This window comes from Podarcis bocagei (genome assembly GCF_964188305.1).
Source record: "Podarcis bocagei genome assembly, chromosome: 8".
Lineage (NCBI taxonomy): Eukaryota > Metazoa > Chordata > Lepidosauria > Squamata > Lacertidae > Podarcis > Podarcis bocagei.
This window is the reverse complement of record NC_138133.1, coordinates 34,406,328-34,424,329: the sequence shown is the minus strand read 5'-3', so window position 1 is coordinate 34,424,329 and position 18,002 is coordinate 34,406,328. Positions and strand designations below refer to the sequence as shown.

At 41.9% G+C, this 18,002-nt stretch overlaps 1 protein-coding gene across 3 annotated transcripts in view; it reads left to right on the top strand.

Moving 5' to 3' along the window:
* NFATC1 (nuclear factor of activated T cells 1) overlaps positions 1-18,002 on the top strand; it is a 134,347-nt gene that overhangs the window by 94,589 nt on the left and 21,756 nt on the right. For 2 of the 3 annotated variants that reach the window (XM_081205800.1, XM_081205801.1), the window contains exon 9: positions 1,029-1,709. In XM_081205800.1, the coding sequence (XP_081061926.1) occupies positions 1,029-1,709 (681 nt within the window). The remainder of the gene's footprint in view (positions 1-1,028; positions 1,710-18,002) is intronic. The other variant, XM_081205802.1, reaches the window with a different exon arrangement.

Below are 18,002 nucleotides of genomic sequence, written 5' to 3'. Positions count from 1 at the left end.
CAGAAATTAGGTTCTAATGTAATTTTGGCTGATGCTATGTCTAAAGGTGGATGAATCTGATAATTTCCTGATCACCACATTTCTGCATCTGTTTGCTTCTTTTTTAAAAAAAAAAAGTCACCACAAAATTATCTGCATTTTGGTGCAAAGTTTTCCTAAAATGAACATTTTTGTATGCATCATTTTAATAAGCCCTTCAGCCTTCTCTCCCCAGCATTTTTAGAAACTGTGACTTGTGCTTGATTAGCAAGTACAGCCACAAGGTGTGGTGGTGGGAGGAGCTGTTGCCTCACTGAGCAAGTAGAAGGTAGCCCGTTTTTGCATAGTAGAATGTAGACAAGGGCTTTAAAGGATTGTTTCTATCTTTCTGAATCAAGTAAGCCGTGATCTGGATGCTCCTTGCATACCATATATATATTGGTGTGCTCTTCTGTGGGCTATAAAAATGATATGTAGACCCTGTTCCACTGTATTTGCTTTAAAAAAGAAAAGTCAGATTCTAGCTTGTTCAAGAAAAAAGCTGTATGATTAAATGCATCATTTTTCATAAGCATGCCGTTCTTCCTGAAGTTTTGTTTTGGTGAACTCTGGAAGCCCCTTTTCTGAATCCCCATGCTTGAATTTACCCATTGTGCAGACATCTATCAAATGGGCCATCAGTAGCAGTAGACATGTGGTAGTACATCCAAGTTAAAAAATTTCCTTTGATTACTACAAATCCATAGAGCCCTTGGGTCCAGAGCTTCTACTGCAGCGCAGCTATTTGCAAATAGATTTTTATAGCACATTAGAGCTGGAGGAGAGTCCAAAGAAAATAGTCTTTTTCAATATTAGAACCAGCTGTGACTTTCTTGTGCGGATGACTCATTCATATTTTTTATGGGGTGGGAGAACCAGGCAAAGGACACACAGAGTCTTATTCAAGACGTTGTTTGTTTTTGCAAAGGGTATCCTAGCCACAAGCCAACTTGATCATACCAATGTGCAACTCCGTGTTTATTTAAAGCACTTTCTTTTTCTTTCAACAGTTCCAGTTATAAAAACAGAACCCACTGACGACTATGAGCCTGCTCAAACCTGTGGACCAAGGAACCAAGGATTAAGCCCTCTCTCCAAGCCATACTACAGCCAGCAGATCATGATGCCTCCTGATCCTGGCTCGTGCCTTGTGACTGGCTTCACTTCCTGTCAGCAGAGAAATGCTGTGATGTCATCGTCTCCCAGCTCAAGTCCTAAGCTGCATGATCTTTCCTCTCCTGCTTACAAGTGCATCACCAACCCAGGCCACAGCCACCTAGGACTTCAGCAGACGGTTGGAGGTGTCCCCGCCATACAGGAAGTGCCAAGGTCTATAGTTGTGCATCCAAGCTCTCCAGATCAGTCATCTCACATCATGCTGCAGCCGCAGGTGAGTCAACATCTGAGCAGTAGCTGTTCCCTTGGTTACCAACAAACACTCTATCCCAACAGTCCCTCCTCTCCAGTTCCATCTGTAACCCAAGAGCCAACCTATTTGCAGTCCTGCAGTCCAACTCGCTCATCCGTAATGGGTCAGCAGCAACTGCCGAATGTTCAAAGAAATGAATCTCCAGCAAATCAGCCACTGCCGTTGCCCGAGTTGCATGAGGACAGTAATCATAATTTGGCCCCTATTCCTGTAACGATCAAGCGAGAACGCGAGGAATTGGACCAGTTATACCTGGACGATGGTAAGTCTCCTGCAGATGTAGAGGTTTATGTTCAGCCATTTTGATGTGCCATTGAGTTCTTTTAACCTCCTGAAACGTTCTGATGGGGGAAGCTGCCCGTTAACAGCTTTGCGGAGTGTTGCCTAATTTTGCTCGAGTGACAACTGGATGGGAAAGATTCCTTTAATGTCATCAGCAATAATGAAAGTGCATAATCTAAACGTTTAAATGCTGTTAGTCATTGCCGAAGTATCCACATGTCCAACAGCTACATTGCAATAATCTTAACCATATGGTCTTGGCTTATATCGATGCCAGTGGCTTGCAGAATGGCACTGAGAGCTGATTTGGAATTGATCCACTGCCTGTCATATCCTGCAGGTTGAAATGCGCAAGCCTGCTATCTGGAATTAAGTGATAAAACTGCTCTGTTTCAGCTAAGAAAAGTCCAAATTATAAATCAAATCGTGACTTTCACTCTTCGACATCTGAAGTTAAGGCGGCTTCACCAGTCACATCTCCAGTTTCCTTACTTTCTGTTGTAAATGTGTAGCTGGCTAATACACACACTGCACGCACCACTGCAGTGTTAAAATGCTACAATGAGTTTGTCAAACTCCAAGAGATTTATTCCTTCAGAGCAATAAAGGGCAAAATCTGGAATTTTATTAACTCACTGAATTGTGATGTGGTGTTTACAGCCCTGGTAGTTCATATGAACTTGTGCCTTATTTACCGTATTTTTCACTCTATAAGACACACTTTTTTCCTCCTAAAATGTAAGGGGAAATGTCTGTGCATTTTATGGAGCAAATGCACTGGACGGCAGCAGGATCCCTCAGCTGCCGCTGCAGTCCCAAGCTGAGGGATGCCTCCGCCACTGGAGCTATGGCTTCCGTCCATCGCTCGCTGTAAAACAAGCAAAGCGAGAGCTGCTTACATGGCTTCTGTCCCGCTTTGCGCGGCTCTCGTTTTGCTTGCTTTATAGCGAGCTGGGAGCAGGGGCGGACGAGAGCCATGGCTCCTGTCCGTCCCTCCTCCTGCCTTGCTCCTCCCAGCTCGCTGTAAAGCAAGCAAAGCAAGAGCCGCGTAGAGCGTGTAAGCAAGGCAAGAGGAGGCCCACTTCAGTAACACAAAACATGATATAAATGCACCATGGTATAGAAAGACCTTTGAACAGATCCCGATTTTAAGGTAATTGTTCCACTTAAACTATGAATATGATTGTCTTGTGGGGCAAAGCAATGACATTTTTTAAAAAATGAAGTACTTTATTAATTTTCCTCCTGAATTCTGATTAAAAGTCTGAATTTTTAAGCTTGAACAATATTATGTTATCTGGTTGTGTAGCAACCTGTTCAGATATGTTACAGATCTGAGGGGGCGGAAATCCAAAAGTAATTGACTCAATCAAAAATGTTCTATGACTAATACCAAACATCTCCACCACTGGAATTAATATGGCACTCATGCAGACAATGCAAATTTTAATCATGCAATTAATTTAATCAAAAGGAAAAATCCTAAGGAAACCCTTGGTTTTGCATGTTTTTATATCAAGGTATCTGAGGATTACCTTACACTTTTTAATGCATTCCTTCCTTCAAAAACAACATTCTCCTTTGGTAATTTTATTTTCAAATGGTGATGTTAAAAGCAGGAAAATGGCACTCTTTCTGGAATCTTCCACCAGAAGGTTGGCTCTCTGTTTTTAGATGGCGTCTAATCAAATTATCAAATTGCACCAATGTAAGACACTTTTAGATATGTGAAAATTATGCACATCCATATAGAATCCACACCACCTGTCTTCTGTAAGATATTTCTAAAATGGCTCAAAGTTTGTAGGACATTTCTCAATCAGGCAGAGTATTCGCTGTGGTTGACTTACAACCACACTTGCACTTGAAGCTGGCAGTTCTTTGGCCACTAGCAGAATGTCACCTTTCAGTAAAATTTGTGCCTTGCAAAGTATGTGCAAACTCTCTAACTGTTCCTAATGTGCAAAGTCAAATTGGTCATTTTCAGTATCAAAGGAAGGTCATTTCCTACAGCAAATGCCATTCAATTGTGAAGTTATTTCCTACCATTAAAAACATCAAAGAAATTAACGGGGGTTATCAAGAAATGTTATCTTTGTGAGTGACAGTCAGCACCAACAGGAAGAAACTCCTGGAAAGTAACCGATGGTCCAACTTTTCTATGCTAAGAGATATTATTAGTCAGTGTTTCACTGAATGCACTGATAACAAATAATGTTTTGAAGGAAAAAACCAGCAACCAAGTTACAATAGCTTTTCAAACCAGAGGCATTTATGTTCTAAACTTTTTTTTTAATAAAGCATATTAACTTTTAACTAATGTTGGCTTATTTCCATCTAAACTTTGGATGAACAAGTCATAGGTTTGCCAAAAGACAGTCTATGAATTCAAAAAATAAATAAATAACTCAGATTATTCTGTGTGAGCTGCAATTAAATCAGGAAACCTTGAATAAGCCATAGATTCGCATCATGTCTGAACCAGGAGTTGAATCCAACAGTCTTGCTCAACAGAACATCTCCTTCTCCTCCCCACTGCTTCAGCACACCTCCCCGAATCTGCTTCAGCATACAGATGAAGGAGGGGAAGTTATGTCATGTGAGCAGGGATTTTTCTCCTCATGCAGTTACTTCACTGGACACAACTCCTAGAAATCATGGTTATACTTTAGATCAAGCCAGTGTATTTTTTTAAAAAATGGTTTGAAGTTGGTGTAATATCTTGGCTTGTTTGGGAGCTGGTAACCAACTCATGCCAAAATGGGCATCTCTGGTTTAGTCAAAGACTTCCTGGTTTAAACATTTCACACAGCAGAGTAAGAACTAAAGAGGTTGCATGTTTATGCGAAAGGTTCATACACATCTTGGCGTAACTAAGCCAAGGTGTGATCATTTGAATGATATTCTTAATGGGAAGCAATTTCCCAAAATGTTAAACAAAACCATTAAAAAGGTTACCTAAAATGCACATACTTTAAGTAAGATCTGTGAAGCCAATGGAAGTTGCTTCTGAGAATGTGTGCTGAAAATCATTGGTTTAAGCACTGTTGATCATCTCCCCACAATATTCTGTTACCCGAGGAACATTAATTTAATTATCTAAGGGATTTATGATTGGCTTTCTGAGATGTCCTCCACAAAGCAGCTTACAACATGTTTACAATATAAATCCAACTCATAAAGCTCATTTAAAATATGCAACCGACAACAATAATAAAGTGAAAACCAGCAAAGAGACAATAATAAAGTTTGGCCACCATCCAATAAGCAACCACTATTTATGACCCTGAATTAAAAGCTATAGAGAAGAAATGTGTCTCCAAGGCCTGCTTCAAAGAGGTAGGGTCTGCCTGATGTTAATAGGAAATAAATTCCATAACTGCATGGTCACTGCTGAGAAGGCCCTGTTACAACAGCCCATTGGTCTGATTCCCATCAAGGACAAAAGGCATTAACTTTCCCGCCCACAGCACCTCAGTACAAACTGAGTGTCATATTTGTCTCTGAAGTCAGAGTTACCTGAAACAAATTTGGGAAATGGAATCTGGGAACTAAAATGTTTGTTGCTGTTTTTTTCATTGCACTACGTATCCCCCCCCCCTTCTTTATAATTGAAGGCTTGCTTGGATGGTCTTATCTGTAAGAGGGATGGGGAACCTATGGGCCTCCTTTGTGGTTCAACTCCAGCTCCCAACGGCCCCAACTTTAAGGACAATGGGCAGGGATAATGGGAGTTGTCATCCAACATCAAATGGAGAGCCACAGATTCCCTGCCCATTAGGTTGTCTCTGTCTCTCTGTCTGTCTGTATGTCTATCTGTCTGGGTAGGTGGGTTTAGAGAAAGAGAGAGGGAGATGCTAAACCAAGAGGTACCTGGATTTTTTAAACATGGCTGACAGCAGGCATCAAAAACACCTCATCCGCTTCCCTGCCCCAATGCCATTCAGCTTCTGCCCCTTGTAATTGTCTCTGTGCAGCTGTGAGTTTTATAGCACTTTGCCCATGAATGCATACATTTCAATGGCTTTCTTAAAAAAATAAAAGATAAATTGGGAGTATTAAACTCTCGCGTAAGTATGTTAAAAAAGGTAAAACCACAGGCAAAGTGTTATTGAAAGCTGCAGCCTAACCAGCCGTTTTAAAGGTGTCTCTTAAAAATAACTTTTGCAGTAAAAGCTGTAACTTATGGAGGTAATATGAGCTATTGCTAATGTCCTTCCCATGAATTGCTTACTCTGTCGAACTGTTAGATGTCTGACGTGTCCATATTTCTCCTATGCAGCATATATTAAATTCTGTTGCCTCTACACCATATGTTCGGGAAGGGCGGGGGTGTTATATGTATTTCAAATTTATATATAAATTTGAAATGCACATGATTTGGTCATATAGTTTATTTGAACAGGAACTATACCAGACAGAATTATTCTTGCGTTGAAATGTATCCTTTTTCATGCACCTCAGCTTTGTGATTAAAGTGATTGGCTCTCGAGGCATTAAGTTTAGTCTGCTGCTGCCACAATTATGCCTTTTAAAAACTTCTGAGTGTGCTCACTGATTTCCAGTAGTCCAGATGTCATTAGAACAACATGCAGGTACTCTGCAAAGCCCAGTAATACTGTCAACACACCAGAGTGGATTTCAAGCTCCCCATAATGCCTTCCCGCTCCTCTCTTCCCCTCCCTCTCTTCCTCTCTCCTGGCCTAGTCTAGCAGCTCTGGAGGGGAAAACAAAAGGCTTTCCTCATGGAAAGTTTTAGTAAACCTGGCTGAGTGCCTGGGTTGAGGACCCCTCCTCATTTATAATGATGATTGAAAGCGTACATACTACTGTGTTGAAACATGCTGGGTCGCTAACATTGGAGATGAAGGTTAGACGCGATGGGTAGGAGAGGAAAATATAGAACTCAAATAATTCATCAGGGTCAAACCTTTAATGTATCTAAATGTCTACATTTGAGTGGTGGACCATTAAATGAAACCACAATGGGTCAGGTCACAATATTAAGATTTCCTTTTTTGCTTCAGCTACTGGCTTTGTGAAGGTTCTCCATGTCTCTCTCCCTCTCTCCCCTACACCTTGAGGTGTCCCCAAGGTGGTGAAGTTACTTCCAATCTCTCAGTTCTCCTGGGTCTCCCTTGGAGGGGGTATGGTGCTATATCAATGGTATTCCAATTTTCATTAAATTTTATGGTCATATGTTATATAACATGTTTTATATATTCATTTGGTTTAGCTGGTCAGAATATAATTTGCCCATCTCCATCCCATCCAGAGAGATGAACCAGAGTTTTAACTGGAGAGAGAGAGAGAGAGAGAGAGAGAGAGAGAGAGAGAGAGAGAGAGAGAGAGAGAGAGCGCAGCAGGAGGAGTTTTTCACAATGTTATACAGAAAGAAGTTACATAAATTGATAGCATTCAATATGGGGAGCAAAGGAGCATCTAAGATAATATACCTGCTCAGTAGACTGGATAATGATGGTGTCGATGGATAGAAGAAGCACCCCAGAAGAAGGCTTAGAAATAAAAGGTGAGCATGCTAAGTTAGAAAAGGCTCTCTTTGACATCAACTCTAAGGCAATGATTTTCAAACTACGGCCTGCAAAGTTCCACAATGTGAAGACTTCTGGTGATGGACAAACTGGTCCTAAGTGCTGCTTCTCTGCCATTAGTAATTGTCTCTTGCAATGTGTAACTTCAGGAGGATGCTGGGGCAGGTGTTCTTATGGGATAAGGGCTAAGTTCAGCACACCACACATGGTAATATGTTAGTAGAGAAAGATAGGAGCAAGTGCGCTGCGACTTGCAGCCCTGTAGAATCCTGTTCCTTTTGCACTAAACATTTTAATTAAGCGAATGTGCTCAGCCTCATGACATTAAGTGCCAGCTCTGTTTTTCAGCCCAAATTTGTCTTGTGCAAACAAATGGAAAGACCAACGAGAGTCACTTCCACATTTCAAGCCACTCGTTTCCTTCCACGACAACATTCCAAATAGGAAGGATTTTTTTTAAAAATAACTGCAATTTTGCTCGGTGGATAAGGCCCTGCTGTGCATAAGTTATAGTAACGTTTGTTTGCTTATAAGCCTGGGCTGGTGCCAAAGAAAATTTACACTGTGCAGAAGCAGAGCCTTCTGTCCCGAGAAAGCATTGTTCAGATGCTCGCATTCATCACTGGAATATGATATTAGCTCGAAATATTTCTGGGGAGCGTCACCCGAGAGCTGTGCAGTGTTGGCAGATCAATCCACAGCCACTGTGGGAGCTGCTTAAACTCTTGTTACTCTAATGACCTGGCCTGTCTTTGCAAAAAATGCTTCTGGAGAATTTTTCTTTCTTTCAAAATTAGGCCTAAAGCCAAGATGGGGCCAGTTGTCTCTTTCATCAGGATTTTGGCCATTCCTGACTATTGCATAAGTTTTGCAAATGTGGTGAGGAAAAGTAGTCCTAGTGGCGTACTGTTTTATGAAGAACAGATCAGGACATCCTGACTGGGCACTGCCCTGAGTGGAAGGAAAGATAGGAGACGCTCCTTCAGGTATACTGGACCGAGGCCATTTAGGGCTTTAAAGGTCAGCACCAACACTTTGAATTGTGCTCGGAAACGTACGTTTAATTTCTCTACCGTTGTTAATTAATATGAGTTTAATCTTTGTGCTGTTCCATAACCTAATCTTAGACTACACTGCATGCTTGACATCGTTCTCACTTTACAGTGTCTGGACTATGTATTAAGAACTGTTGCAGACTATCAATCTTCGTAATCTTGAAAAACTATTGTAGCCAGCACTTGAAATGTGTTCACTTGACCTGAAGGGAGCTTGTATCATATTTCAAATGATAATGTGTATGAATCAATTTAGTGTGTTCAATATACCATATGAAGGTTGATTATTAATAATGATATAAAAAGCATTGTTAACAACGAAATGTGTCCTGGAGACTATTAGTGCTCATTACAGTGCAAGAATCCTCTTTATTTGCATGGCATTTTTAGGATTTTCCGGCAAATCAAAATAAACATCTGCTGGAGCTTATACTAGGGACAGGGAAGAATTTTTATTCAGTTTTCATTTAAAAGCAAGCCTCCCTGATTTGCACTTTTTAAAACATTGGAAGGACCAAAATTCAGCCATCATTTGAAATTTGAACTTCTCTGAATTTTGTAATTCAGTTCCTCTACCTAGTAGTATATTAATATATATACAGTGGTACCTCAGGTTAAGTACTTAATTCATTCCAGAGGTCCGTACTTAACCTGAAACTGTTCTTAACCTGAAGCACCACTTTAACTAATGGGGCCTCCTGCTGCTGCTGCCGCCGCGCCGCCGGAGCACGATTTCTGTTCTCATCCTGAAGCAAAATTCTTAACCTGAAGCACTATTTCTGGGTTAGCGGAGTCTGTAACCTGAAGCGTATATAACCTGTAGTGTATGTAACCTGAGGTACCACAATATGGGGAAATAGCTTGCAAAAGTGTTTGCATATATATTAGGATAAATTCAAATGAAATTTTTCATGAGGATCTTAAAAAACAAAAAAGGGCAAAACCTCAAACTCACATGGAAATATGAAGAACTGAATTTCAGTTTGGGGAAATGAGAAACTGAGAGGAAGTGAAATTGGCAAATTCACCCGCCCCTAGTCCAGATTCTCTCAGTACTGTGAGATCCTCAGGAGAGGTCTGGGATGGGAAGGAGATTCAGCCTCCAATTCAGTACAGCTCTGCTCCTGTCTCCATTGTTATGTTTGCTAAATAAGACTGCCATTATCATGACGCTGTTATACAAATCTATGGTGCATCCACCCTGGGAGTACTATGTACAGTTCCAGTTACCATCCCTCAAAAAAGATGTTGTAGAGCTAGAAAAGATTCAGGAAAGGGCAACCAAAGCGGTCAAGGGGCTCGTGCAACAAACCTACCAGCAAAGGATGCAATATATGGGAGGCAGGGTCATTGTGCGGGGGGGGGAGAGGAGAATGTGAGTAAGGGGAGGCACAGGAGAGATGTATGCAGGTATGTAGGATGTGGCTAGAGAGACGTCCCCCCTCCTCTTTCATAACACTAAAGCCCTAAGTCAGGGGTGCTCAAACATGTTGATCATTTTTTAGGATTGAAGTTGTTGAGCTTTTTTAAGGATTTGACCCCAATAAATAACTGCCACACAGGGGCCGGATAAAACTGGTCAGGGGGCCGAATTAGGCCCCCAAAATGGACTTTGGACATGCCTGCCCTAAGTCATCAGATGTAGCTGAATTGTGGGAGATTCTGGATAGAAAAAAAGGAAGTACTTGCACAATGCACAGTTGAGCCATGTTGTTTGCTGCCACAATATCAGAGGTGGATTTAGGGGAGCACGGCTGGTTCAGTCATACTGGGCACGGAGCCTCAGAGGCATTGCTGGGACACTGCAACCAGAGGTGCTGGGTTGCCCCCAAGATGGGAGCTGGAATGTGTTGCATGACGCAGGAGGCCGAGCGTTCTGGAGGAACTGGCCACTGGACGCGGCATGCGTGGGGTCGCCTGAAGATTGAGAGGGACCAGCCCCATTAAAACAAATATTGAAGGTGCCAAGGTGCCTTCGGCTCCCTAGAGTTGGCATGCATGGCTGCAACTATTATTCAGAATGGAGTACGAAAGGTAGAGGGGCACCACTAAAATTTGAGACTCCAAAGGGTGTTTAAGGACACAACAGAAATCACTGGGTTAAAGCTGAACAAAAGTCCAGAGGTAGCATTATTATCAATTTACGATGGGGTGGAAGGTTCACAGGCTCTGAAGGACTTGCTCACAAATTTATTGACAGCTGCATGAAATATTATAGCTAGGAAGCAGAAGGGGCAAGCAGAATATAAAATGGAAGAATGGTATAAAGAGGTGTGGGATATTAATCATAAATTAATGTGCCATCCAGGTAAGACAGGGAATATGCAGGAGAAATGGTTTTGAGGAAATATGGAGGGTGTTTGTAGAATTTGTACTGTTAAAATGGAAAGGGGTCAAACTATCGCAAGAGGTGTTGAAATTTTGGAAGGTTGGATAGTTGTAATAGAATGATCTCGGTGGTGGGGTGCACATTTTTATTCTTATTTATTTATTTTTATTATTTTGTCTAAATGAATGAATGAATGAATGAGACTCCAAGGTCCATCACAGACAAGATGTAGTGATGGCCACCAACTGGCATGGCTCTAAAAGTTGGTTAGGCAAATTCATGGAGGATACTACTAGTCATGATGCCTGTGTTATACCTCCAGTGCAAGAGGCAGTGTGTCTTTGAATACCACTTGCTCAGGATGACATATGGGAGAGTACTGTTGCTCTCCAGTCCTGCTTGTAGGCTTCCTGTAGGCATTTAGCTGGCCACTGTGAGAACACTGTACTAGATAGGCCTTTGGTCTGACCCAGCATGGCTCTTTTTATATGCTTAAGAGGTCATTGGCAGTATGTCCTGAAAGCCCTGCCTTTTGGAGTTCCCCCAAACCTCTCCAACTCCAGATTGGTGCAGTGACTGCTAGAAAGTAGGGCTTTGTGTGGCGGCTGCAAAGTTTGCCTGAAAACAGGTATGTTTAGGCTGTATCCTCACCTCATCCATAAAGCCAGAAGAGCTGTTATTGCTTGTACAACAGCTCCCCACCTCCGCCGCCAGTTTACAGCAATTGAGGTTCAGGTTTGCGCTCTCCAGAAATGCAGAGATCACAGGGAACAGACTGCGAAGGATTTTCCAAGCATTATATGTAATTCAGGAAAGCTTACAAGTGTTTTGGTAATAGAAGTGAGGTTTGGGAATAGCATCAGATGGCTCAGGGTTATAATAATAATACCAGTAGGTATTGCAACTGAATCTCAACGCAAAGTCAAAAAGACCAGATAGTCATCTTTCACAAAGTGGATAAGTCTGTAGGGATATAGTGGCATGTGGAGCTGTTACCACTTCTATTTAAACGTAAGACTGGTTACAAGCTCAACCACAGAAAAGATTGTCAGCTTATTATGAGAAATGGATATAAGGAGCCGCAGTCAGTGACTCGGAGTCTGCTACGTTTCTGCTTCTCCAGTTTCCCCAAATGTTCACAAGTTTCTTTACAGTTGTAATATTTGAATTCGTGTTGATCTTGACTTTTTCCCCCTTCAAATGAAGAGAAAGAAAAATAGCATTTGCAAAGATATAGTGTAATATAGTGGTTAGAGCTAAAAACCGGGGCCAGTGAGACCCTGGTTCATTTATGCACCCAACATATCACAGGGTTGTTATGAGAAGAAAATGAGGGTGGTTCAGCTCCTGAGAAAGCTAGAACCTCCTGCAGCATCAGGTCAATGACCCGTGAAGTCCTGCATCCTGCTCTCCCAATGGCCAATCAGATGCAGGACATTTGCCTCACATTACAAGAGATACAGGACATTTGCCTAACTACACTGTAAACCCAGGCTCTGCTAACTCTGGGCCTTGACCGATATTTTTTCACACTCCTTTCTCCTTGGCTATTCCTTCCCTGAGGCTGCAGTCATGGTCATGTAACGTGGCAAGCTGTCGGAACTTAGAGTGGTCTATATCAAACTCTATGTGAAAGGCTTGGTTTCCCTGCACCAGGCTTAGCCTGGCAGTAGCCCTGCTCCTGAACCGAGTTTGGATCTGGCATACTTTACACCAGCTTATTTTAAGCCGGTATAACCTACACATACTATACTTAGGATTGCTCCCGTAGTAGTGTGTAGGGGACGCAAGTTAGTCATTGACGGGTATATATGTCTAAGCCTGAACTGACCCAGAACATTTTATTATAATTAGATGGTAATGATAATGATAATATTTCTACCCTGCCCATCTGGCTGGGTTTCCAGCCAGCTTAAAGCACATTAAAAAAACACAGCGTCAAACATTAATAACTTCCCGATATAGTGCTGCCTTCAGATGTCTTCTAAAAGTTGTGCTGTTCTTTATCTCCTTGACATCTGATGGAAGGGTGTTCCACGTGGAAGGTGCCACTGCTGATAATGCGCTCTGATTGGCTCCCTGTAACTTCACTTCTCACGGTAAGGGAACCACCAGAAGACCCTTGGAGGAGGACCTCTGTGTCCTGTTCTTTATAGGAAAGCCCATATTAAATGCCAACATGAGTTTTAAGACTAGTTAATGGAAATGATTTAAGAAGTACTAATAAACTGCTTCCAAATTCCTGGGCTAGATCCAAGAAGTGGCTCACATGAGGCTTGTGGCTTGCTTAATGGATTGCTGGAAGGGACTGTTGGAGAAGATGCTTAAAGAAAAGCCTAATTAATGAATATGTGTCATAATATTATAGCAATGAATATTTTGCTGCATTTTGTAGATTGCTATCTGGTGTATGCCTCTAATGCTCATTTTTTTTTATAATGGGGGTGTGCGTGGAACCCAGGCTAATACAAAAGAAACTGAAAGCAGAGAACATAACCACCCGCACAAGTTTTTAAAGCTATATTTAACTTTAATTGGGGAAAACACCTGCAGCAAGGAGTTTTCAGACTACGAAGTACCTCCAGACCAAAATTACCACAGTGCTGCATTTAAAACATTATATATATATATATATATATATATATATATATATATATATATATATTAAAAGAAAGCTGCCTGGCATAACTCATAACCATTCACTTTGGTGGTATATGTGAGATAAATGAGCCTATAAGATAAAGAAGCATAAAAAAATAGTCTAACCTTTTGTCATTCTGAGATCTATAGTTCTACTATGTGAGAAATAATTAAGGATTGGGGAATGTCCTCCTTTGTGTGCCGTTCCTGCAAAATATGGCTCAAACCCAGAAACTGAATGAATGTGATGAACTTTTAAGTGGAAATGCAAAACAGGGTTTTGCTAGAGTGGGTTTTCATTCCATTTCCTGCTTCAGTATATTAGAGCTACAGAAATGCAACTTAGTCTCAGGATTGCATCCAACACTGTGAAGTTCTTTTCTTTTCTTCCTTTTCGCAATATACATAAATCCAGTTGAGGCCAAACCTTTGGGCAGAAATGAAAGCGGAAACTTACCATCCTGTTTCCTGCTCCAACAAGTGAAGCATGACTGCCAGCTTCCTTTGCTGTTACCTGGAGCCTTCTTTTAAAACTTGTTAGTGACTATCAGATAACGGGCGATGATACATCAGGGATAGGCTGTGATGCAGCACAGCAAATATATATGACTTGCCCATAGAAGTCTATTTTAATGTTCTAATCAGTGTCCTTTTTGCTTCTCGAAGTCCAATTCTTTCCCATGCCGTTTCCCCCACTGGGTCTTTGGATAGGTTGCTTTGTATGGCTCCTATTGGTGAGAGTTCATCTTGTTTAGGCCCACAGTTGCCAGAAGGTAGAGTCAGCCCCCCCAAAAGAAAACAGAGAATCAGCCAGTTACTATTCCTATCAGACTTCCAGTGCTGGTTTGAGGAGTCCTTAGACAAGACACCTGCAGTAGATCCTCGTCTCTCAGTGTTGATCCCCTTGCTAAGAAACTAAGAGCCCTGGTGGAGCATCATGGGACTTGAAGTCCAGAGGGGCTTCCAACCACAATAAGCACTCTGAACAAGCTATAGTTCCCATGATTCTTTGGTGGAAGCCCTGAATGTTAAGTTGCCATAAAAGTGCTTTAAATGTATGGTGTGGCTATAACCCGAACCTGGAGAACACTAGCCGACATTGATAGACGTATCCTCTCTGAATTTGGCTCTAGTCTTCTTTTAAAGCCATTAGGCTCCTGGCAATTGCCACCTCTTCTGGCAGCTAATTCTATAAATTAGTTGCGCATTGTCTGTTCTGAATCTTTCCAGCTCTTCAACATCCTTTTTAAAAGGTGGAGACCACTGTACTGTATGTAGTATTCCAAATGCAGCCATGCCGTGTATTTGGTACAAACACATTGCAATTTGAGTCGCTTTGCATCACTGTCAGCAGCAGAGCAAGCTCCTCATCAGCCTGACAACTCATCCTCCAGGTCCTTGCCAGCAACCTCTGGTGGGCTCTTCCCCACAATCTGGAAACCAGTGGCCTAGAAAATGTCAACAATAATATTGTTTTTAAAATCTTCCAATTTTTCCATGAAACTACGTGCTATTTATTTGAAATCTTTCTGAGTTCTGTAATATGTTTCTCCCAGGCAGCTGTGCCTTTTTCCTTATTGTTTTCTTATTGGAAGCATGCAACCACCACCACCACCCCCCACTTTTTCTTTTTCAAACACCCACGGTCATGGTAAAGAAAGGACATGAAAGCGTTAGTGTCTGAGTCACTTGTCCTTCCTTATCTGCCCGTTGGAGACATTAGCTAATCAAAGTTTGATACTCAGTACAATAGGGCCAGTGCGCAGTGGCTCCCTCTGTTATCCTAACCAGCATGGAAACTTATTATTCCCATGGTCACAGCAGAAGGCTGGGTTTGCTTCTAACTTCACTGCCCTCGGTCTAGAGGGCTATCTTCGGCAAGCACAAATCTGATGCCGTATGTATGCCTCTGTTATCAGCTTCCAGTATAAATGTCTTCTTTCACCCTCCCCCCCCCCCGCCCTTCTTCTTTCCCACCCGATTCATGAAAATTTGTGCCCTGGGATGCTTCTCTATCAGGCTCTTGCAGCTGCTGTTGTTTTAGATACGGCAGGAAGCGGGTACCGGAAAACACTTAGCGCTCACGGCCCTCAGAAAAATCGAGAAATTCCTCTGGTTTACTCAAGGCTCTGGCTCCAACGAAAGCCAGAGAGAGAGAGAGAGAGAGAGAGGCCCTCAATCAGACAACTGTGTCTGGGCTGCAAATGTCAGGACTGAGGTTTTAGCCATCACCTTCTTGCAGGGTACTCCAGAGATATTTGATACGGCTGTGTAAATCATGAAGTACTTGGCGCTGAGAAAAAAGTTCCACTTCAGTTAACATTGCAGAAGTGGGACTGACACGTGTGCAGCCAGCGCAAGCAGAGACGTCTGCTTGCACAGTTTTCAGCCAGCTGAGGAAAGCCCACCCCCACCCCTTTTTCTTAAATTTCCCCAGGGACAGGGCCTTCTATAAAGCCACTCTGTTTAATGCTATCGCTTTCTCATGCCCAATGTACGCATAAAAGTACATCGCCTCCAAGGTTTGTTCACTGCGTTTCTGTAAATGCTTTTAGCAGCACCTGGAAGGGGGGGGGAAGGGGAGGGGGAAAGTATTTGGCCAAGGAGGCCGACAGAAAATAGAGAGCAAACTCAGTGAAACTAAAAACGGCATTCTGTTATTTCTTTGTTTGAAGTCAGGAGAATAGGATGATGCCTTATCTGTTTTCTCCAGCAATGTTTAGGAGGGCTGAAGCACATGAAACATACAGGAAAATATAGCAATTGGTGTACATTTTTTAAAGTAGCCAATGTTTTCTTTAAAAAAAAACAAAAAAAAACACAGACATTATACATACATATAGTATATCAATTTCAGATTCCCCTCCCCTCTCATATACTAAATAGTTGCTGATTTCAAAATAAGGTCCTAGAAGCCATCTCAGAGCTGATAAAGAGGGAGTCAGCCCACAGCCACCAGCAGTGAAGAGCACAATTCGAACACACACACGAACTAACCCCACATTGCTTGCCTAAGCTTGCCCCCAGTCTCCCGAAATTAATGGACACTGTGTGACAGAGCAGTGCTGTTTTGTGGACTGACTCCCTAGTTAACATCTGTAAATGTTTGGGGGGAGAGAAATTACATATTAAGACGTTTCTTTTTTAATTATGCTCTCCAGATGAGATTGGTTAAGAGCAGAGAAATGTATCCCACAGCAACTGATGTCAATAAGCGAGCAGTCCCTAAAGCTGGCCAGCACTGGGAAAGCTGTGCTAGTTGCTGCTTTTGGCTCTGCTCCCTGCTTTATAATGTCAAAACGTAGAACTGCCTTTATATGCACTTTCATTTTTTCCTCCACAGTAGCAGTTGCCAGCAAGCTGTAAACTACCATATATCACTCAGATTTAAAGAACCTAAACTTTAAAACAAATTAAACATTTGTTGACATTGTAATAAAATCCTGAACTGAACTGAACAACTCAGTAAAACTACACTACAATTACTTTATGGATTTAAGATTGTTTTCTGGTATTCCCAGATGCCCTGTGCAGGAAAGTTATTTCCTTTTGGCAGAAGGAGAGGTCCCTTCATAGATTAAGTTCTGTGGCAAACGGGAGGTTAAAGTCTTGTGGGAGAAGGTTGGTATCTTCTCTTCCACAATCCAGAACTACGATTTGTCCAGATTTCGGCCGGCAAAACTCCCACCCATTAGGTTTAAGGAAAAAATCAGGGCAGTCCACATTTTTTAAAGAATGATTTAAAATGTCCATCTGGCTGTTAAAAATATTTACACGGTTGGATAAGAGAAAGGCAAGCGAAAGTGACTCAGCCTCCACACAAAAACAGGTAATTGCCTGAGTTTCTCCCTCTCTCAACTTTTCTTATCTTCCATCTCCATGCTTAGCTGTAACGTTCTGTGTTCTTTTTATAAGCATTTTCCCTTTCTCACTGAAGTGGAAACCACTTCTTCCCAGTTGAGTTAAATGCCAGGTTTCCATTCTTCTTAAAACTTCCTTCCAAAACAGGTTGGAATGAAAGTATTTCAGAAATGTGTGTAGACGGAAGCTACCCAAGATAATCATTTGTGCAATGCTGCTTTAGAAAAGGTGTGGTAAAGTGGGAGAGGCTCCTACTTCTACCTGTCCAAAGAAAAATCTCAGGATGCACAACGTTTACTCAGAGCTTTTAAACAAATCATGTTAATTGTTTTTAGGCAGGGCCTGATTAGCCATGAAATATAAAAGGGACAATTTGTCCAGGGCCCCTATCATTTTCAAGTACTCCTGCCTTTAATCGCTTTCTTCAAGACTACAGTCCTACAAACCCGAACTCATGTGCAGGGGAGACCTGCTAGAGAGGTTTCTGGAAGCTGCTACAAATTGTGCTACTGGAAAGTCATCCTTTTAAAATTTTAAACAGGGTTAGCTGTTCAGTGATGCTTTGAGCTGTGCACCTACTTCCCCCTCCCCCATGCGTATATGGAGCTGCGAAGAGCCACAACATGACTAGAGCCTTCATGGTTATGGAGAAGCCTTGAAAATGTGTAGCTGATGTACGCTGAAGAACCAGAAACCTAAGAAAATAGACACACACTCCTGACAAAAAACTTGGCACTTTTTGTGTTCAAAATTACAATTTTCAATCTGCAACGAACATACTCCAAAGAATTTCCAATGAATATTAATAAAATCTGGGCTTATTCAGGTTGAACATT